Here is a 14906-nt window from a genome sequence, read left to right as displayed (position 1 = left end):
GACCTCTCAAGTCTTGTACCAGGATGCGTAACGGTACCTTGTTGTGGGAAACTGAGAGTGCCTTTCAGGCATAAAACTCCTTTGGGCCACACTCCTGTACACGTTCCCTGTCCGGGTGGAGACTCGCCACACTTTGAATTTGTTGCGTGGTGTGGTATCTACTACATCACTCGACAGATTGACTGACGAGGAGATTCAGTATTTCCTCACTGAGCAGGGTGTGACGGCTGTCCGTAGGGTCATGGAAAACGTCGACAATGACCTTGTACCGACCTGGACACTTTTCTTGTCCTTTGATAGTGTTCAGCTGCCGTCGTGCATCAAAGCAGGCTGTGAGGTTATTTCTGTTCGCCTCAATGTCCTGACACCTACGCGCTGCTACCAGTGTCAGCGTTTTAACCACACCCGCCAGTCTTGCTCTAATGCAGCTAAATGCGTCACTTGTGGCAGGGATGCCCATGAGGATGACTGTCCACCTCTGTCTCCTCATTGCGTGAACTGTCAGGGTGACCACGCAGCGTCCTCTCACAACCGTCCCATCTGCACGAATGAACGCTGTATACCGGAAATTTGGGTCAAAGAGAAAGTATCCACCTCAGCTGCTTGCAAGCTTTTTGGTAGTAGGAAGCCCACGCTGCTCCCAGCAGGGAAATACAGTACCGTCCCCAGCCTACCAGGGAGGTACCGATGCAGACATGCGATCTGACCTTTAGTGCTACGGTCGTCCATTCGCCCAGTGCTAAGATCCCCTGGCCAGCGTCTCCTCTTCCCCCCGTCGCCCCTAAGACGCAATAACCTTCATCATCTTCTGCCGAGACTAAGGACCAGAAGTCAGATGCACGGGCCTTCAAGAAGGAACCGTCCTGTGAAGACTTCTTACGTACCTTGCACTCCTAGCCATCGCCCAGTACTTTCACTAAACGACCTTCCAAGAAGGCTCATAGGAAGGAAAGTTTTTCTTCTCCGCCACGACGTGTTTCTTCTCCTGCCCCACTCAGCAGTTGCCGCCCCAAGCCGTCATCCGTTTCAAAATTCGTTTAGTGCAGTCTCCCGCAAACAGTCTTTCCGTCTCATCCTATTCGGTAAGTCCATCATGACCCAGAGTTCTGGGCAGCTTTTTGTAAACTGCGCCATCTTTTTTCTTCATCGCTCTTCGTCCCCATTGAACCCTTCTGTCAGAAGGAGCCATTGGCTCTGAAAGCTTACAAATTTCCTTAACCTTTATATTGGGCTGGAGCACAAGTGTGTAGAAATAGTCCACAAGTTTAATAAACACAATACATACACATAAGAGACTTTAGTCATCAATAATATACTCTCCTTCCCTGTTTACAACAGTCTACCAGTACTAGGGTAACTTTTCAATTCCTTGTGGTTTCAAGGCAAAGAACCTGTCGAGTCATGTTCGGAGCACATTTTCTTGCAGAAAGGACACATCTGTAAGGTTGTACAGTAGTGAGCAGAAAAGGTGAAAATCTGAGTGTGAAAGGACAGGTGAAGAAGGGGGTGCAGAAATATTTCTCAACCCAACTCCTCTTTAGTGTTTTTTGGCAGTCTAGCAGAATGTGAGTGAAGTAACATCGTTTCACCCAGCCTTCTCGGTCATTGTCCCTGAATTGTGTCTGCTAGATGTTTCACTTGTTGGCAATGGCACAGGTATTGCTTTGTTTTCCTTAAGTTAGCATACACGCGCCATTTCTCATCACCAGTAACAATACAGGATAGGAACGGTCGTTGTTCACGAGCCAATTGATAGCGAGCAAGCAGAGATGCCCATCAGCAACTGCAGATTTTTGTGATTTTGGCTTAGGCCACTGATACCATACACCCTGTTTTTGAATCTTTCACATTGCATGCAAATATCACACAATGGTAGAATTAACACAGTTCACCACATTTGCCAGTTCTTGAGTACACTTTCGTGGGTCCTTGTGTATTAATGCATGTAAATGATCTTCATCAAACCCCTAAGGTCTTCCTAAACATGGAGCCGCTAATATCAAAATGATCTTCCTTAAAACGAGAAAACCATTTTCTTGCTGTGCTCTGCCCAGTGGTATTATCCTCATACACTGCGCAAATGTTTGACTGCCTCTGCTGCTGTCACCCCTGCACTTAACTCAGTCAGGAGAATATATAAGAAATATTCAGATTTCTGCACTTGACACTCCATTTTCTAGCCTCCACTGCTCCATTCGCTATCTTCAAATGACAATATGTAAACTCAAATAGCAACAGTGAAATAGAAACGAAAAGTGACAATAGATAAATAAACCCATAATAACAAGTATGTCAACATACGAGTTACATTGTAACTACTCTGTTGGTAACAGAAGGCTGTTTGTGCTCAGTTCGTTGTCCCACGAAGGAAAAATCCCTGACAGTACAAGGAGGTGAACTAGGGTCATATATAGTATAACCCCACTTTAATGTTTCCCTGCTATTTATGACATTTTTTTATAAGTCCCGTCAAATTCCCTATGCCCACAATGTTAATTTTCACCTGTTTTTTGTGTCAACATATTTATAATTTCCTCACGATTTGAGCATTACGAAAAAATGTTTGTGGAAGCAAAATGATGCTGACATGATGTTGGTCATCCAGTAATGTTAACAAATATTACGTGGTTAAGTTTCTTGATACCCAGGCACCCTATTCAGCGGATTTGAACTGGTAAACATGTAAAGATGGAACAATTCGTGCCATATCTCCCACCACCACCAAGCTCTACTTGGCATGGTGGCTGATGTGAGTGACAAGGTTCATTCGATTGAAGATACCGTGACCAATCACAACCATTTCCAAACTGCCTCTACTGTGCAAACACTGATGAACCATACTTAGCGTGTTTTGGCATATGGCCATGTGAAGCGGTAGTTGATGCAAGTCATTCACATTCTTTCTCAAATGGTTTTTAGTTTAAAGTGCCGGTTACGTGTTTTATTCATGCTGAGCGAAACCTGTTTCGAGAATTTATTCTTTTGTTAAGTGCAGTGTTTACAAACTGTGTGTGTGTGTGTGTGTGTGTGTGTGTGTGTGTGTGTGTGTGTGTGTCCTACATGTCGTGCTAAGCATGAAAAAAATACATTACTAGTGCAGTATTTCATTATTCACATAATGAATGACAGCTGCAGCCTTTCAAAAACATCGATTAATGGCATTTGAAATTGAGTCAAATGTTCCTGCTTCCCAGACAATTATCAGCTCCAGTTATGTCAGAAGTTTTTATTAGATAATAAACCTTCATTATATAATAAACAAGTCTCTGACAACTCTTTTGATGCCTGTTACGTGCATATATCATACATACAGTACAAGGGGGTATCCTGTACGTAACTTTTACAGCTTAAAATGCTATTTCCCACATTTTACATTTTCTCGCATTTTACCCTTTTGTTTTTTAAGTCCCTCGAAAAGTGTAAATGCTGGGTTTCACTGTGTATGGCAGTCAGATACACCGACCACTCCACTACAGAGGTTATTATAAGCTGATGGATATTATAATATTAATGTCATGAAGACTACTTGCAACAAATATAAAATTAGCAGGAGATATACAATATATTTTGCTTATGTAAATAACTAGCATTTCAGTGGAACAGCACTGAAGGAATGCCAAATACATCCTGTATATAAGAAGGGAAAAAAAGAAAAGGAAAAAAAGGCTGTTTTCTTACTTAGAAATTGCATTTTAATGTTGATTGTTTATGTTGTACTGCTTGTGAGAGGGGAAAAGTGAGTTCAACAACAGCAGGATTGTGACCTATGAAGACTGCAGTTTATCATTCCATGACATTGCAGCTTTCATTGATCTGGATTCCAGAACTGACTTGCAAATGGATTCAGGATGCCAGTACTTAATACCATGTGAGATTTCAGTGAGCCCACGCAACAAATGCAAGAGAGGACAGAAATATTATCAACTTCGCTGTACAGGGTCATACGATCACTTTAGATACTTTTGAGTAGGGAAATGGTTTGCTTTGCAGCAAGACAAATATTCATACCTACAGTGTGACAATATCTAGAGACCCCATGGATTGTCAGCATGGTGACTGTTGTTGCAGTTTCCCTTAAAGCAGCAGCAGAGAGAGAGGTGTTCCTTGGTAGGGGACTGAATGACAACACTGTATCTTGGGAGACGAGTCCCAGTTCTGCCTACAGTGCTGAGGAGAGTAAACGTTGCCAGATGGCATTTTTTCTTGATCATTTGGGACCAGCACATAACACAATGATACGTAGTGTCACTGGGCAAACATCATGATCACCTCTTCTTTCAGATAGCTGATAAGTTGATCACGTTTGACTTATTCGGGCCAGTTCTTGTGTCCTACACAAGATCACACATTGTCCACGCTGTCCTGATCTACTTAAATACAGAAGGAATCCGACTGTTGTCCGATCCAGCCTGTTCTCCGTGGCTCTCTCCCATTCAAAATATCTGGTCGTGAGTTGCCAAGAGACTTATATTTAATAACTTGCTAGCCATTACAGTTGCGAAACTTTGGTGCAGCATGGAATGACTTACTTGTGTCATGCACTGTTAACTTGATACCCAGACAGGTTAGGCCATTGTTGTTGCTGGAGGTTCCAGCTTAGTGTGCTAAATTTTGCACCCTGTATACTTTCAAACCACTTACAAATTTAGTAATATATCAGTGAAAATAAGCAGTTTTTGAACACGTAATGTGATTGACAGGTGAAAAATCTACTCACCAAACAGTGGCAGCAGAGAACACATAGAAAAGTCAAGGAAATGGGCAAGCTTTCATAGCCCATGGCTCCTCCTCCTGTCAGATGGGTTGAAGGGGAAGGAAGAGGTTTGAAGGAAAAGGCATGGTGGGGTTTAGGAAATTGAAAGAGCTGCCCAGAACACTAAGTCAGGGGAGACTTAGTGGATGCGATGAGTAGCAAACACTCATTCTGTCTACCCTGACCCAGGATTCTCGGCAATTATTCCATAACAGTCAGCATTTTCTAAACATCACCAGTACTCTTCCTTCATCCCTTTTCCTACCACTTCAAAACTGAGACCGTCTTTCCTGCTCATTCCCTCCAGTAAATCTCCTCTGACCCCAGGGTTATGGGTGACTTTTCTGTAACTATCACCCCTCCCTAAATGGTGCAAGTGTACTCTTTGCTTCTCATCCTATCCTCAGAGTTTCCTCTGATGTGGGGTTCTGGGCAACTTTTCCATAACTCTCATCAATTCCTAAACCTCACCCTTCATCCCTCTTCTTTCCCCTTCTACACTTCCGTCAGAAGGGGCCAATGTCTCCAAAAGCTTGCAAGTTTCCTAAATTTTAAATGTGTTTTCTCTTGCTGCCACTTTGTGCATAGATGCTTCATTTACAAATTTAAGAATGTATTCTTTGTATCTCATTGTATACAGTTCTCTCCCACTCCCATTCCCCCCCACCCAATGTTGTCTACATGACATTTGACACATTTCGGTCACTGTTTGTCTATCTTTTACAGTGTACCATGTTGGCAGTTCAGACGGAGGCTGGTCACCAGTGTTCTCTTTCAAGACTCCACCAGTATCGGAGGGCGGTGATTCTGCAGATCAGTGGGCCCCACGCATTTTGGTCCTAGGGGATATGGGCACTCTAAATGCCAAGTCGCTCCCCTATCTGCAAGAGGAAGTGATGCACCAGAGTGTTGACGGTATCTTACACGTTGGAGACTTTGCGTACGACATGGACTGGGTAAGGGTACTGTACTTACCGTGTCAGCCTACACTGTCTGTTTTTGTTTTAATAAAGGTCTGTCAGTAAGAAAATAAAAGTAGTAAATGTGTAAATGACAAGAGATCAGTCAAAGCGGAGACAATTCATGAGGACATGTGATGTGCGTAAAAGTGTTACAGCATATTGGTATTAGTTTTGAAACAGAAGAGAGAGAAAAGAAAAAAGGTATGGATTAAGGGGAGGGGAAGTAAACAACTGCTATACATTAGATATCTTTTAACGATGATATTTTTTTGAAGGCAAACAATGGAAACTCCAGGCTTGAATATCAGCAATGTAAGAAAAAGACAGATTCCAAACTTACCATACGGACAACACATTGAGTTATTAACTTGCAGACAGGCACAATTGACTCGTACATTCAACTTTTGGCCACAGCCTTCATCCGAAAAAGAGAAAGAAAGAGAAACGCACACATTCATTCACACAAGCAAGCACACCTAATGCGTATGTGACCATGATATCGACGACGATATTCCTGCAGCAGCAATCTGGAGGAGATGGGGAAAGGGAAGGGTTAGCAGTGTACAGGTAAAGGGAGAGGAGAGTGTTGTCTGGCAGTGGGTGTAGGGACTGGACTGCCAAGAGGTGCAAGTTGGGAGGCAGTGGAGGAGGAAGGTGGGAAGGGGCAGGGGGAACAGAGTGAAAAAAGGGGAGGTGCATTGGCAGAGGGCAGCACAGCAAGAGCATGGGAGACAAGAGTAAGGAGGAAGTTGTAACCTCCCTCTCACTTATCGAACTTACTGACAGTGAAAAACAATCGTCACCGAAGTTAACCTGTCATTAAAGGAGGAGGAAAGGGTTATATCTAAATGAAAGGAAAAATGCAAATGAAACTGGTGGAAATTAATTTTGAAAAGGGGTAAAGTTAATAAAGAAAGTAAATGTGCGGCCGTTATGTTAACAATTAACTAGCGGTAATTAGATAGTTGAGATTTGGGAGAAATTACGGTTGCCAGTCCTATAGACAATTACTATAGTAACTGAAAAAGAAAGGTTATTACACAAATAATTAGTACTAGAAGCCTGGCAACTGAAAGTTGACACATGTAGTGTGAAAACTGAAAGTTTGTTAGAAGTAATAAATTTAGCTACACTCTGACTTAATTTAGCAAAAGAATTAATAAAACCGGAAAATTGAAAGTTAATTTAGTGACTGAAATTAATAGTGAGCTTTGTTTCTGAAGCACATCGAAATTCAGTCAAACATGGTTAGTCTTGGGCTACCTCAACATTCATTTCAAAAGCTACTTGAATCTACGCAATTTAGAAATAAGAGATTTAACTTTGAACTTGAATTAAATGATTCTGAACAATTGACAATAGTAAAATTTAGTACGTACCAAGCTGAGCTGTAGTCACAGGTAAGCTAAAATATGGTAACAAAAGTCGCACTTATTTGTGCTTGCGTAATCTAAATATTGTAGCCAGCTATGAATACCTTAACTGAACTTTGAAATTAAAGCAGTGAAATGGAATAATAGTATGTTAATGCTGGCGTTTGAATTTCAACGACATTCGGGTTCATTCTGGAAAAGGAAGGGACTCTGCTTGGTAATGTAATTGGGACAGTGAGCAACAAATGTTCATGCTAAGTTGCTGTAACTATAGTTAGGAAAATGGAACAGTTTGAAAAGCTGAGGTCTGCCATACAGTTCTAAAACTTTACGTGCTTCCAGTCTTCCCTTGTTGGTTGATTGAAGGTTTGAAGCCGTCGATTAAGGAGGTGGTGACAGTCACTCATTGTCGGCTGTTGCTGTTGCAGAAGCTGGATGTTGGCGTGCCTTCTTCTCGACACGGTCACCAGGCGTAACAGGCTCTTGATGTGCACCAGCTAATACTTCCCGTCCGCAACACCGTGTCAGAAACTATCATAGCAAGTCGAGCGCAATTACATGCTGCCCAACCTCGAACGCGCGGAACCTCGTGGGAGCGTCGCACAACGCACCTGCTTCACCGCCCTACTCCCGCCAGACTCTCTCTGCTCTGCCCGCACCCACGCGACAGAGTTAACACTACCAAAGATCCTAAACACTTTGGTTCTCCACACGACCTATCAATGTATTTGTTCGATAGCATAGTTTTCCCTAGGCCAGCTGCATATTGCGGCACACATTAGTCTACTTTGTTCTTGGTCACAGTTTGGTGGCAGCCTTTCATCCTGGTGGGCAGCTGGTTAGTAGTCATACCAGTATAAAAAGCTGTGCAATGATAGCAGCAGAGCTGGTGGTGTGTGTGTGTAGGGGGAGGGGGGGGGGGTGCGGCAGGACAGGAATAGAAAGTGCTGGGTGGGTGCATTGGGCATATGTCGCTCGGAGGATGTTGGTTAGGATGTTTCTCCTCTCAACACAAGATGATAGGTTATCAGAGTCCTGGCAAAGGATGCGGTTTGGTTGTTCCAGTCTGGGTGGGTATTGGGTCACAAAAGGTACTGCAGCTTGTTTCTCCCAAGAGGTCAATGTCTACGGAGGGGGCATGTTGTGTTGAGGAGGACCAGGTGAAGCGATGGGAAGGGCGTTAAGGTTGTGAAGGCAGGGTGCTTTGCTCCGAGTGCAGATCGTGAAGCTATCGTCAATGAACCTGAGCCAGACAAGAGATTTGGTAGTTTGGGAGGCTAGGGATTTCTCCTCTAGATTGCCCATATACAGGTTTGCACAGGAGGGTGCCATTTGGATGCCCTTGGCTGTGCTGCAGATTTATTTGTATAACTACCCTTCAAAGGATCAGTAGGTGTGAGTTAGGATAAGTTAGTAAGGTGTATGAGGAGGGAAATTGATTCCAGGGAGAGGTTCTGGGAAGGTGCTGGGGATTTAAGCAGGGATTGGGGGTTATGTTGGACTTCTGGGATGGGATCACTCTGGCAAACTTTGTAGGTGGATGAGTCAAATGATTAGCAGAAGCCATCCACTAGGTATTCACAGTGATTCATAAGTGGTGGAACCTTTGCCTGCAGGTAGGATGATGGGATCAAGAGTGGTTTTGAGGTTGCATATGGCTGTTCTTTCTTCTGCTGAAAGGTTGGTGTTCTGAGGAAGTGCCTGGGGGAAGGATGGTGAGGCTTAGTTGGAGGTAAGGAATTCCTGTAAGATGATCAGCGATTGGGGGGGGGGGGGGGGGGGGGTCATGGTTGTTGGATGGTGGTATGAACTGGGAAAGGCAGGGTTCAATGTTGGGATCAGGTTAGCTTTGGTTTAAGGGATTCGTGGCAAAGAAGTGTTTCCATTGTAGGCATAGGGAGAAGGTCTTTAAGTCCAGAATGGTTAAATGTGAGTGTAGAGCTAAAGATGAGTCCTTTGGATAGATGTAAAACTTTTGTGGGTCTGAGATGTTTTGGTGGAAAGGTTAACAACAACATTATGGGAATGTTTTGGCTCTGGCTTTAGTAGAGTGTTGGTTGGGGGTTCGTGGAAAGTTGGAAAGGTCAGATAGGCAAGGTTTGAGTGCTGCGAGTGGTTGAGGAGGAACAACGCTGTGGTAAGGACTGGTTGGATAGTGATGCCCCGATATGGTAGTAGGATGTCGGCAGGTTGGATAAGATATGAAGGTGAAGGTGGTGTCTGGAATGCTCTTCCATGTGCTAGAGAGCAAAGGATTCAGTTTGAGATTTGATGTATGGAGCAGGGATTGCACAGTAACTGTATCTTGTGCAGTGGGCAGAGGTGGTTTTCATTCCGTTCCCCCTAGTCTTCCCCACCCCGGTGTCCCACTGCCTCCCTATCCTGCGCCTGTCAGCAGTCTTGTCCCTGCACACTCTGGCAGACAACATTTTGCTCTCCCCACACCTGTTCCTGACCATCCCTTCCGCTTCCCCACTCCCTCCAGATTGCTGCTTCCATTCCACATAACAGTTGCATTCTGGTTAGAGCTGCCAGAGATGGCGCGTCTGCGTGCGTGGGATGATGTGACTTACCAAACAAAAGCGCTAGCAGGTCGATAGACACACAAACATACACACACAATTCGAGCTTTCGCAACCGGCGGTTGCTTCGTCAGGAAAGAGGGAAGGAGAGGGAAAGATGAAAGGATGTGGGTTTTAAGGGAGAGGGTAAGGAGTCATTCCAATCCCGGGAGTGGAAAGACTTACCTTAGGGGGGGGAAAAAGGATAGGTATACACTCGCGCGCGCAGTCATTTGTCATTTGTAAAGACAAAGAGTTTGGGCACAGATGTCAGTCGAGGCGGAAGTACAGAGGCAAAGAAGTTGTTGAAAGATAGGTGAGGTATGAGCGGCGGCAACTTGAAATTAGCGGAAGTTGAGGCCTGGCGGATATCGAGAAGAGGATATACTGAAGGGCAAGTTCCCATCTCCGGAGTTCTGACAGGTTGGTGTTAGTGGGAAGTATCCAGTTAACTCGGACGGTGTAACACTGTGCCAAGATGTGCTGGCCGTGCACCAAGGCATGTTTAGCAACAGGGTGATCCTCATTACCAACACTGTCTGCCTGTGTCCATTCATGCGAATGGACTGTTTTTTGCTGGTCATTCCCACATAGCAGCTTCACAGTGTAGGCAGGCCAGTTGGTAAATCACATGGGTGCTTTCACACGTGGCTCTGCCTTTGATCGTGTACACCTTCCGGGTTACAGGACTGGAGTAGGTAGTGGTGGGAGGGTGCATGGGACAGGTTTCACACGGAGGGGCAGTTACAAGGGTAGGAGCCAGAGGGTAGGGAAGGTGGTTTGGGAATTTCATAGGAATGAACTAAGAGTTTACGAAGGTTAGGTGGACAGCGGAAAGACACTCTTGGTGGAGTGGGGAGGATTTCATGAAGGATGGATCTCATTTCAGGGCAGGATTTGAGGAAGTCGTGTCCCTGCTGGAGAGCCACATTCAGAGTCTGGTCATGCTGATCACCACCAGTAAAACCGTAACATGAAAATAAAGGACCTACTTTATGCTTATGTTGCTGTTGAGAACTGGAGAAACTACTTGTATTTCAGGTGGTGAAATGCAGTAGTCAGCTATACAATGGAAGTCAGAATAGACAAACAAATTGGGCACATAAAAAAGCACAACACTACTGACACCATTGTTATAACCCATACAGTGTAAAATTATATGCTTCAGCACATCATTTTGTTAAGTGTGGACTTCAGCACGTGGGGCTGCTAGTAAAAATGTTGCTCATATAATTTTTTCTATATTTTGTTTATGTTGGCTTCCGCTGCCAGGGGCAGTTGACATAAAAGGTTTCTGGGTGCAGCACTAGGCCATATTGTGGCTGTACTGGTGAAACAACTGTTTCGGCCACAGTTACAGTGGCCTCCTTCAGGGTCTACAGTAGAAGGCCACCGTAACAGTGAGCGAAATGTTAGTTTCATCAGTATAAGTTTTTGTATTGTGAAACTCGTGATACCATACCCATAAAACTTTTATCTCAAAATGGCTCGGCTTGAGATTGCAGACAAGTCAGATCATAGCTCAGATACCACATTTGAGATGTGACGATGTACCAGCTTGTTAGTGACTTGCACCTTATCTTTCCTTCTCAATCCGAGGCCTTGTGACATTGCTATACAAATTGAAATAAGAACACAAACTGCTTGATCGACATTGAAATATGCTGGCACATTTTAAGGAAATATCTGAAGGCTGATTAACAGAGACTTAGACTGATTTTATTCTGTAGCTTCCATGATAGTCTCCTATCTATACTGTGAATATGTGGAAAGAACTGGTTTTTATGTGTAATGTCCATAGGCGGCAGCATTCTCGCATCAGTAGGTTGGTAGTAATGTTCTAGTTTGTAGATACTTTTCGCATTTCTCATACCAAACAATGGAGGTGACGCAATAAAATTCTGTGTTCGTTTAAACCGTACTGCCCTTGAGACTTGCAAAAAACTGCAACAAGTGATGGTGAAGCTGCACATCATCATCATGCAACAGTGTTAAGGTAGTTAGAGGATTTCAAAGAAGGCCAACTTGTCTGTGAAGCAAGGTGGATCTGATATTTTAGCTTCTTCTATGAATGAAATCAACATCAACACAGCTGCTGTGATTTTCTGTGAGGATCCGCAAGTAAAATTACGTAATCTAATTGAAGTATTGAGAATTTCGTATGGCAATATCCTTATGACCCATGTTTGTGCCCATTGGGTGCCATTTCTGTTGACTCCTGAACAAAAGAATGTGCAAATGGAGACAAGCCGCATCTTTCCGCTGATGGAGGGGATGTGTTTCTGGAATAGATTATTGCTGGTGATATGTCATGGCTGCCTCCTTATGATCCTGAAGGAAAACGGGCTTAGCTCAGTGCTGAAATAACTACGTGCTCCGACAAAGGTGAAAGCTGATCCATATGCAAGGAAAGTGATGGTGATCACATGTTTTGTTTGCAATGGAACGATTTACCTGCAAGCACCTCCCCCATACACTACCGTTACAGCAGCATACTGCATATCAGTCAGTATTGGCTAAACTCAGGAAGCAAAGCTTCAAAGCATTTGGTATGATGATTGCGAAGCAGTGCTCAAGAAAAATGAGGGATTTGTCTGTGACCTGACAAAGAAGGGGTGCATCGTGTATTCGAGGTCTGGTAGTCACTATAAAAAGTGCATTTGAGTAGGAGGGGAGTAAATGTTGAAACAGAGTAATAAACACCTGTGAAAAAACAAGCCTCAGTCTTTGTCAATCAGCCTTCATATTGTGTGTGCTGGTACACTGTTCAGACCAACTCGTGGGTTCCGTTTTTTTTTCCTTGATTTATGAGAAATTATCCAGATTTTCCGAAATTTGTGTTTTTCATGAGAATGGTTAAAAGTTCACTGAAAAACTGCTAAGTATCTCCCCATTCATCCTTCTTTAGTAGTATGCAAAGGAGTGCAAGCTGAGTGGTTTGGCTAGTTGGTAAGCATACTGCCATTGTCATGTTTCCTTGATTCTTGTTTTAATGATGGCTGACTTGAAAGAGCAGTATGTCTGTATAAAGTTTTGTTTTGAACTTGAATAGATTGCTGCAGAAACACACAAAATTTGGCAGCAAGCTTTTGGAGATAACACTGACTTACAAACTGTGGAAGTTTTGCGAGATGGAATTCTGCTGTTGTCAAGCAGACAGAACACCAATTATGGGCACACACAAAGATCTTTATTATGGAAATATACTTAACTCGGTGGCAAAACATCAAGAAGTTGCGAGACTATGCTAGATCTGGTGGTACGGCTTGTCTCACTGGAATCAGACCTGTAAATCTTGGGAGCAGACCAAGTCCAGGTGATTAGCATGTACTAAGGACACACTAATTGAAGTTCCACAAGAACTTGGGGAAGCTAGCTCGAGGGTTAACATGAGGCCAAGTCCAGACTCTCAGTGTGGTATGTAAATAGCGCCACTGCGTGCACTTCCTGGAGACGTTGCTCTCGTGTTGGCCTTCCATTGGAAGCTAGTGCACACCGCTTGACTGACACTTGTTAGTGCCAACTGTCTAACATCTGCTTGCTTTGCTTGGAGTGGTGTGTGCACCGGTTGACAATACTGAGGCAAGCACGTCAAAAACAGGTGAAAATCGATTGGTGACGACCGTTATTCTGCGAGATCATTGTCTGGTGTCACACCAGAAAGTGTTCAGAATGTGAGAGGTGTGATTGTGCAAGATTTCTGCTACTCTTTGGGAATAAGTTGTGATACATGTGAATGTATTGTCAGGAAAAATGACCAAGAGAAAGCTTGCAGTTAAATTTGTGACATTCTGCTTCAAGATGATCAGAAGCAACATCATGTGAAAGTCTGCTTGGAACTTACATAGCTGCTTCAAAATGATCCAAACATTCTTTCAGAGATCATCACAAGCTATGAAAGTTCGGTGTATGGCAATGAAACTAAGTAGCAGCAGTCACAGTGGGAGAGCTGTTCTTAGCTTTGGCCCAAAAAAAGTTTAGCTGGTTAAGAGTATCATTAAGTTCGTGGTTATTTAAAGAGATTTAGGGAGGACACGAGGAAGAAATGTCTGTAGAACTGGTGTATAAGTGACTGGGTGTTCTACCTTTACATTGCACAGTCACATAACGGCCTCCACTGTTCAAGAATTGTTGTCTGAAAGTGAGATCAGTGTCGTTCCCGGCTGCTGTACTCACTACACTAGCCTCCATGTGACTATTTCTTCCTCCCTGAGATGAAAGTACAGTTGGAGGGGCAAAGATTTGATAATGTGGAAAAGATTCTAGCAGAATCACAGGGGATACTAAACACTGTAACAAAGGATTCACTCAAACACAGGCAGAAACATTGCAATCAATGTGTTCACCCACAAGGGGGCTACTTTGAAGGTGATTGTTCCAATTAAGGTCTAGGTAAGACATAATAATTTTAATTAATATATTTTAGCTTGTAGAACCTTTCACCTATGATATATGCCATTGCAGCATTCAGTGGGAGTCTGGCTCACAATACAGATGGACCTCTTCCACATTGATATGTGGATAATAACATGCTGATAAACAGAACTACAAAACTTTTCAATGTCATGTAGTTATTAATACTGAAGGGGAATTAGCTTATTACTAATGAAACAATTTGCCTGCAAATAAAACTAGCCTGATGCAGGAAAATTGCTTCTTTCCAGTAAGTAGTTGGGCTGCATCTTCACTTGATACACATTTTCCATATCTTTTAGTTTTTCTCCTCATAATATAAATATAAAAGGAGCAATCAAATGAAAACCAAACACTTACTATAAAAGGACTGAAGAATGTTTCCATTTGAAAGTAATCACTACGTGCATTAAAACTGACAGAATTCAGACAGCCCGAGGGCAAATGTCAAAGCTGACAGTGGAAAAGTACCACATCTCCCTGCCAAAGAAATCCAAAGCTGTTCACACACGTTCCAGTAAGGTATAGACGACCCCCCTCCCCTGCAGGTGCTTTCTGCTCACCAAGGTCCTGGAGTGCGAAACTACAGTCAGTGCGCAGTGCTGTGAAGTCACTTTCCAGAAATTGCAGTGCACTGTGAAGTCAAAAAGCACAGATATATTTTCGGGCAGAATTATCTGTTGCATAGTAATGCCTGCACCCACATTGCTAGTTGGACAAAGGCTACATTTCAGCAATTTGGTTGGCAAACACTGCAACATCCTCCGTTCAGCACAGATCTTTCACTGTGTGATTTTTCATTTGTTGGCGACTTGAAGAAAGACGTGCGTGGACATCAGCTTGT

At 43.5% G+C, this 14906-nt stretch overlaps 1 protein-coding gene across 1 annotated transcript in view; it reads left to right on the top strand.

Annotated features, from left to right (window-relative positions):
• The window catches only part of LOC126291937 (acid phosphatase type 7-like), a 123218-nt gene that overhangs the window by 44394 nt on the left and 63918 nt on the right, over nucleotides 1–14906 (top strand). The window contains exon 4 of the mRNA XM_049985660.1: nucleotides 5480–5709. Within this exon, the coding sequence (XP_049841617.1) occupies nucleotides 5480–5709 (230 nt within the window). The remainder of the gene's footprint in view (nucleotides 1–5479; nucleotides 5710–14906) is intronic.

Source organism: Schistocerca gregaria, chromosome 9 (genome assembly GCF_023897955.1).
Source record: "Schistocerca gregaria isolate iqSchGreg1 chromosome 9, iqSchGreg1.2, whole genome shotgun sequence".
Classification (NCBI taxonomy): domain Eukaryota; kingdom Metazoa; phylum Arthropoda; class Insecta; order Orthoptera; family Acrididae; genus Schistocerca; species Schistocerca gregaria.
The sequence above is the reverse complement of the archived record's forward strand: the minus strand, read 5'-3'. Positions and strand labels throughout refer to the sequence as shown.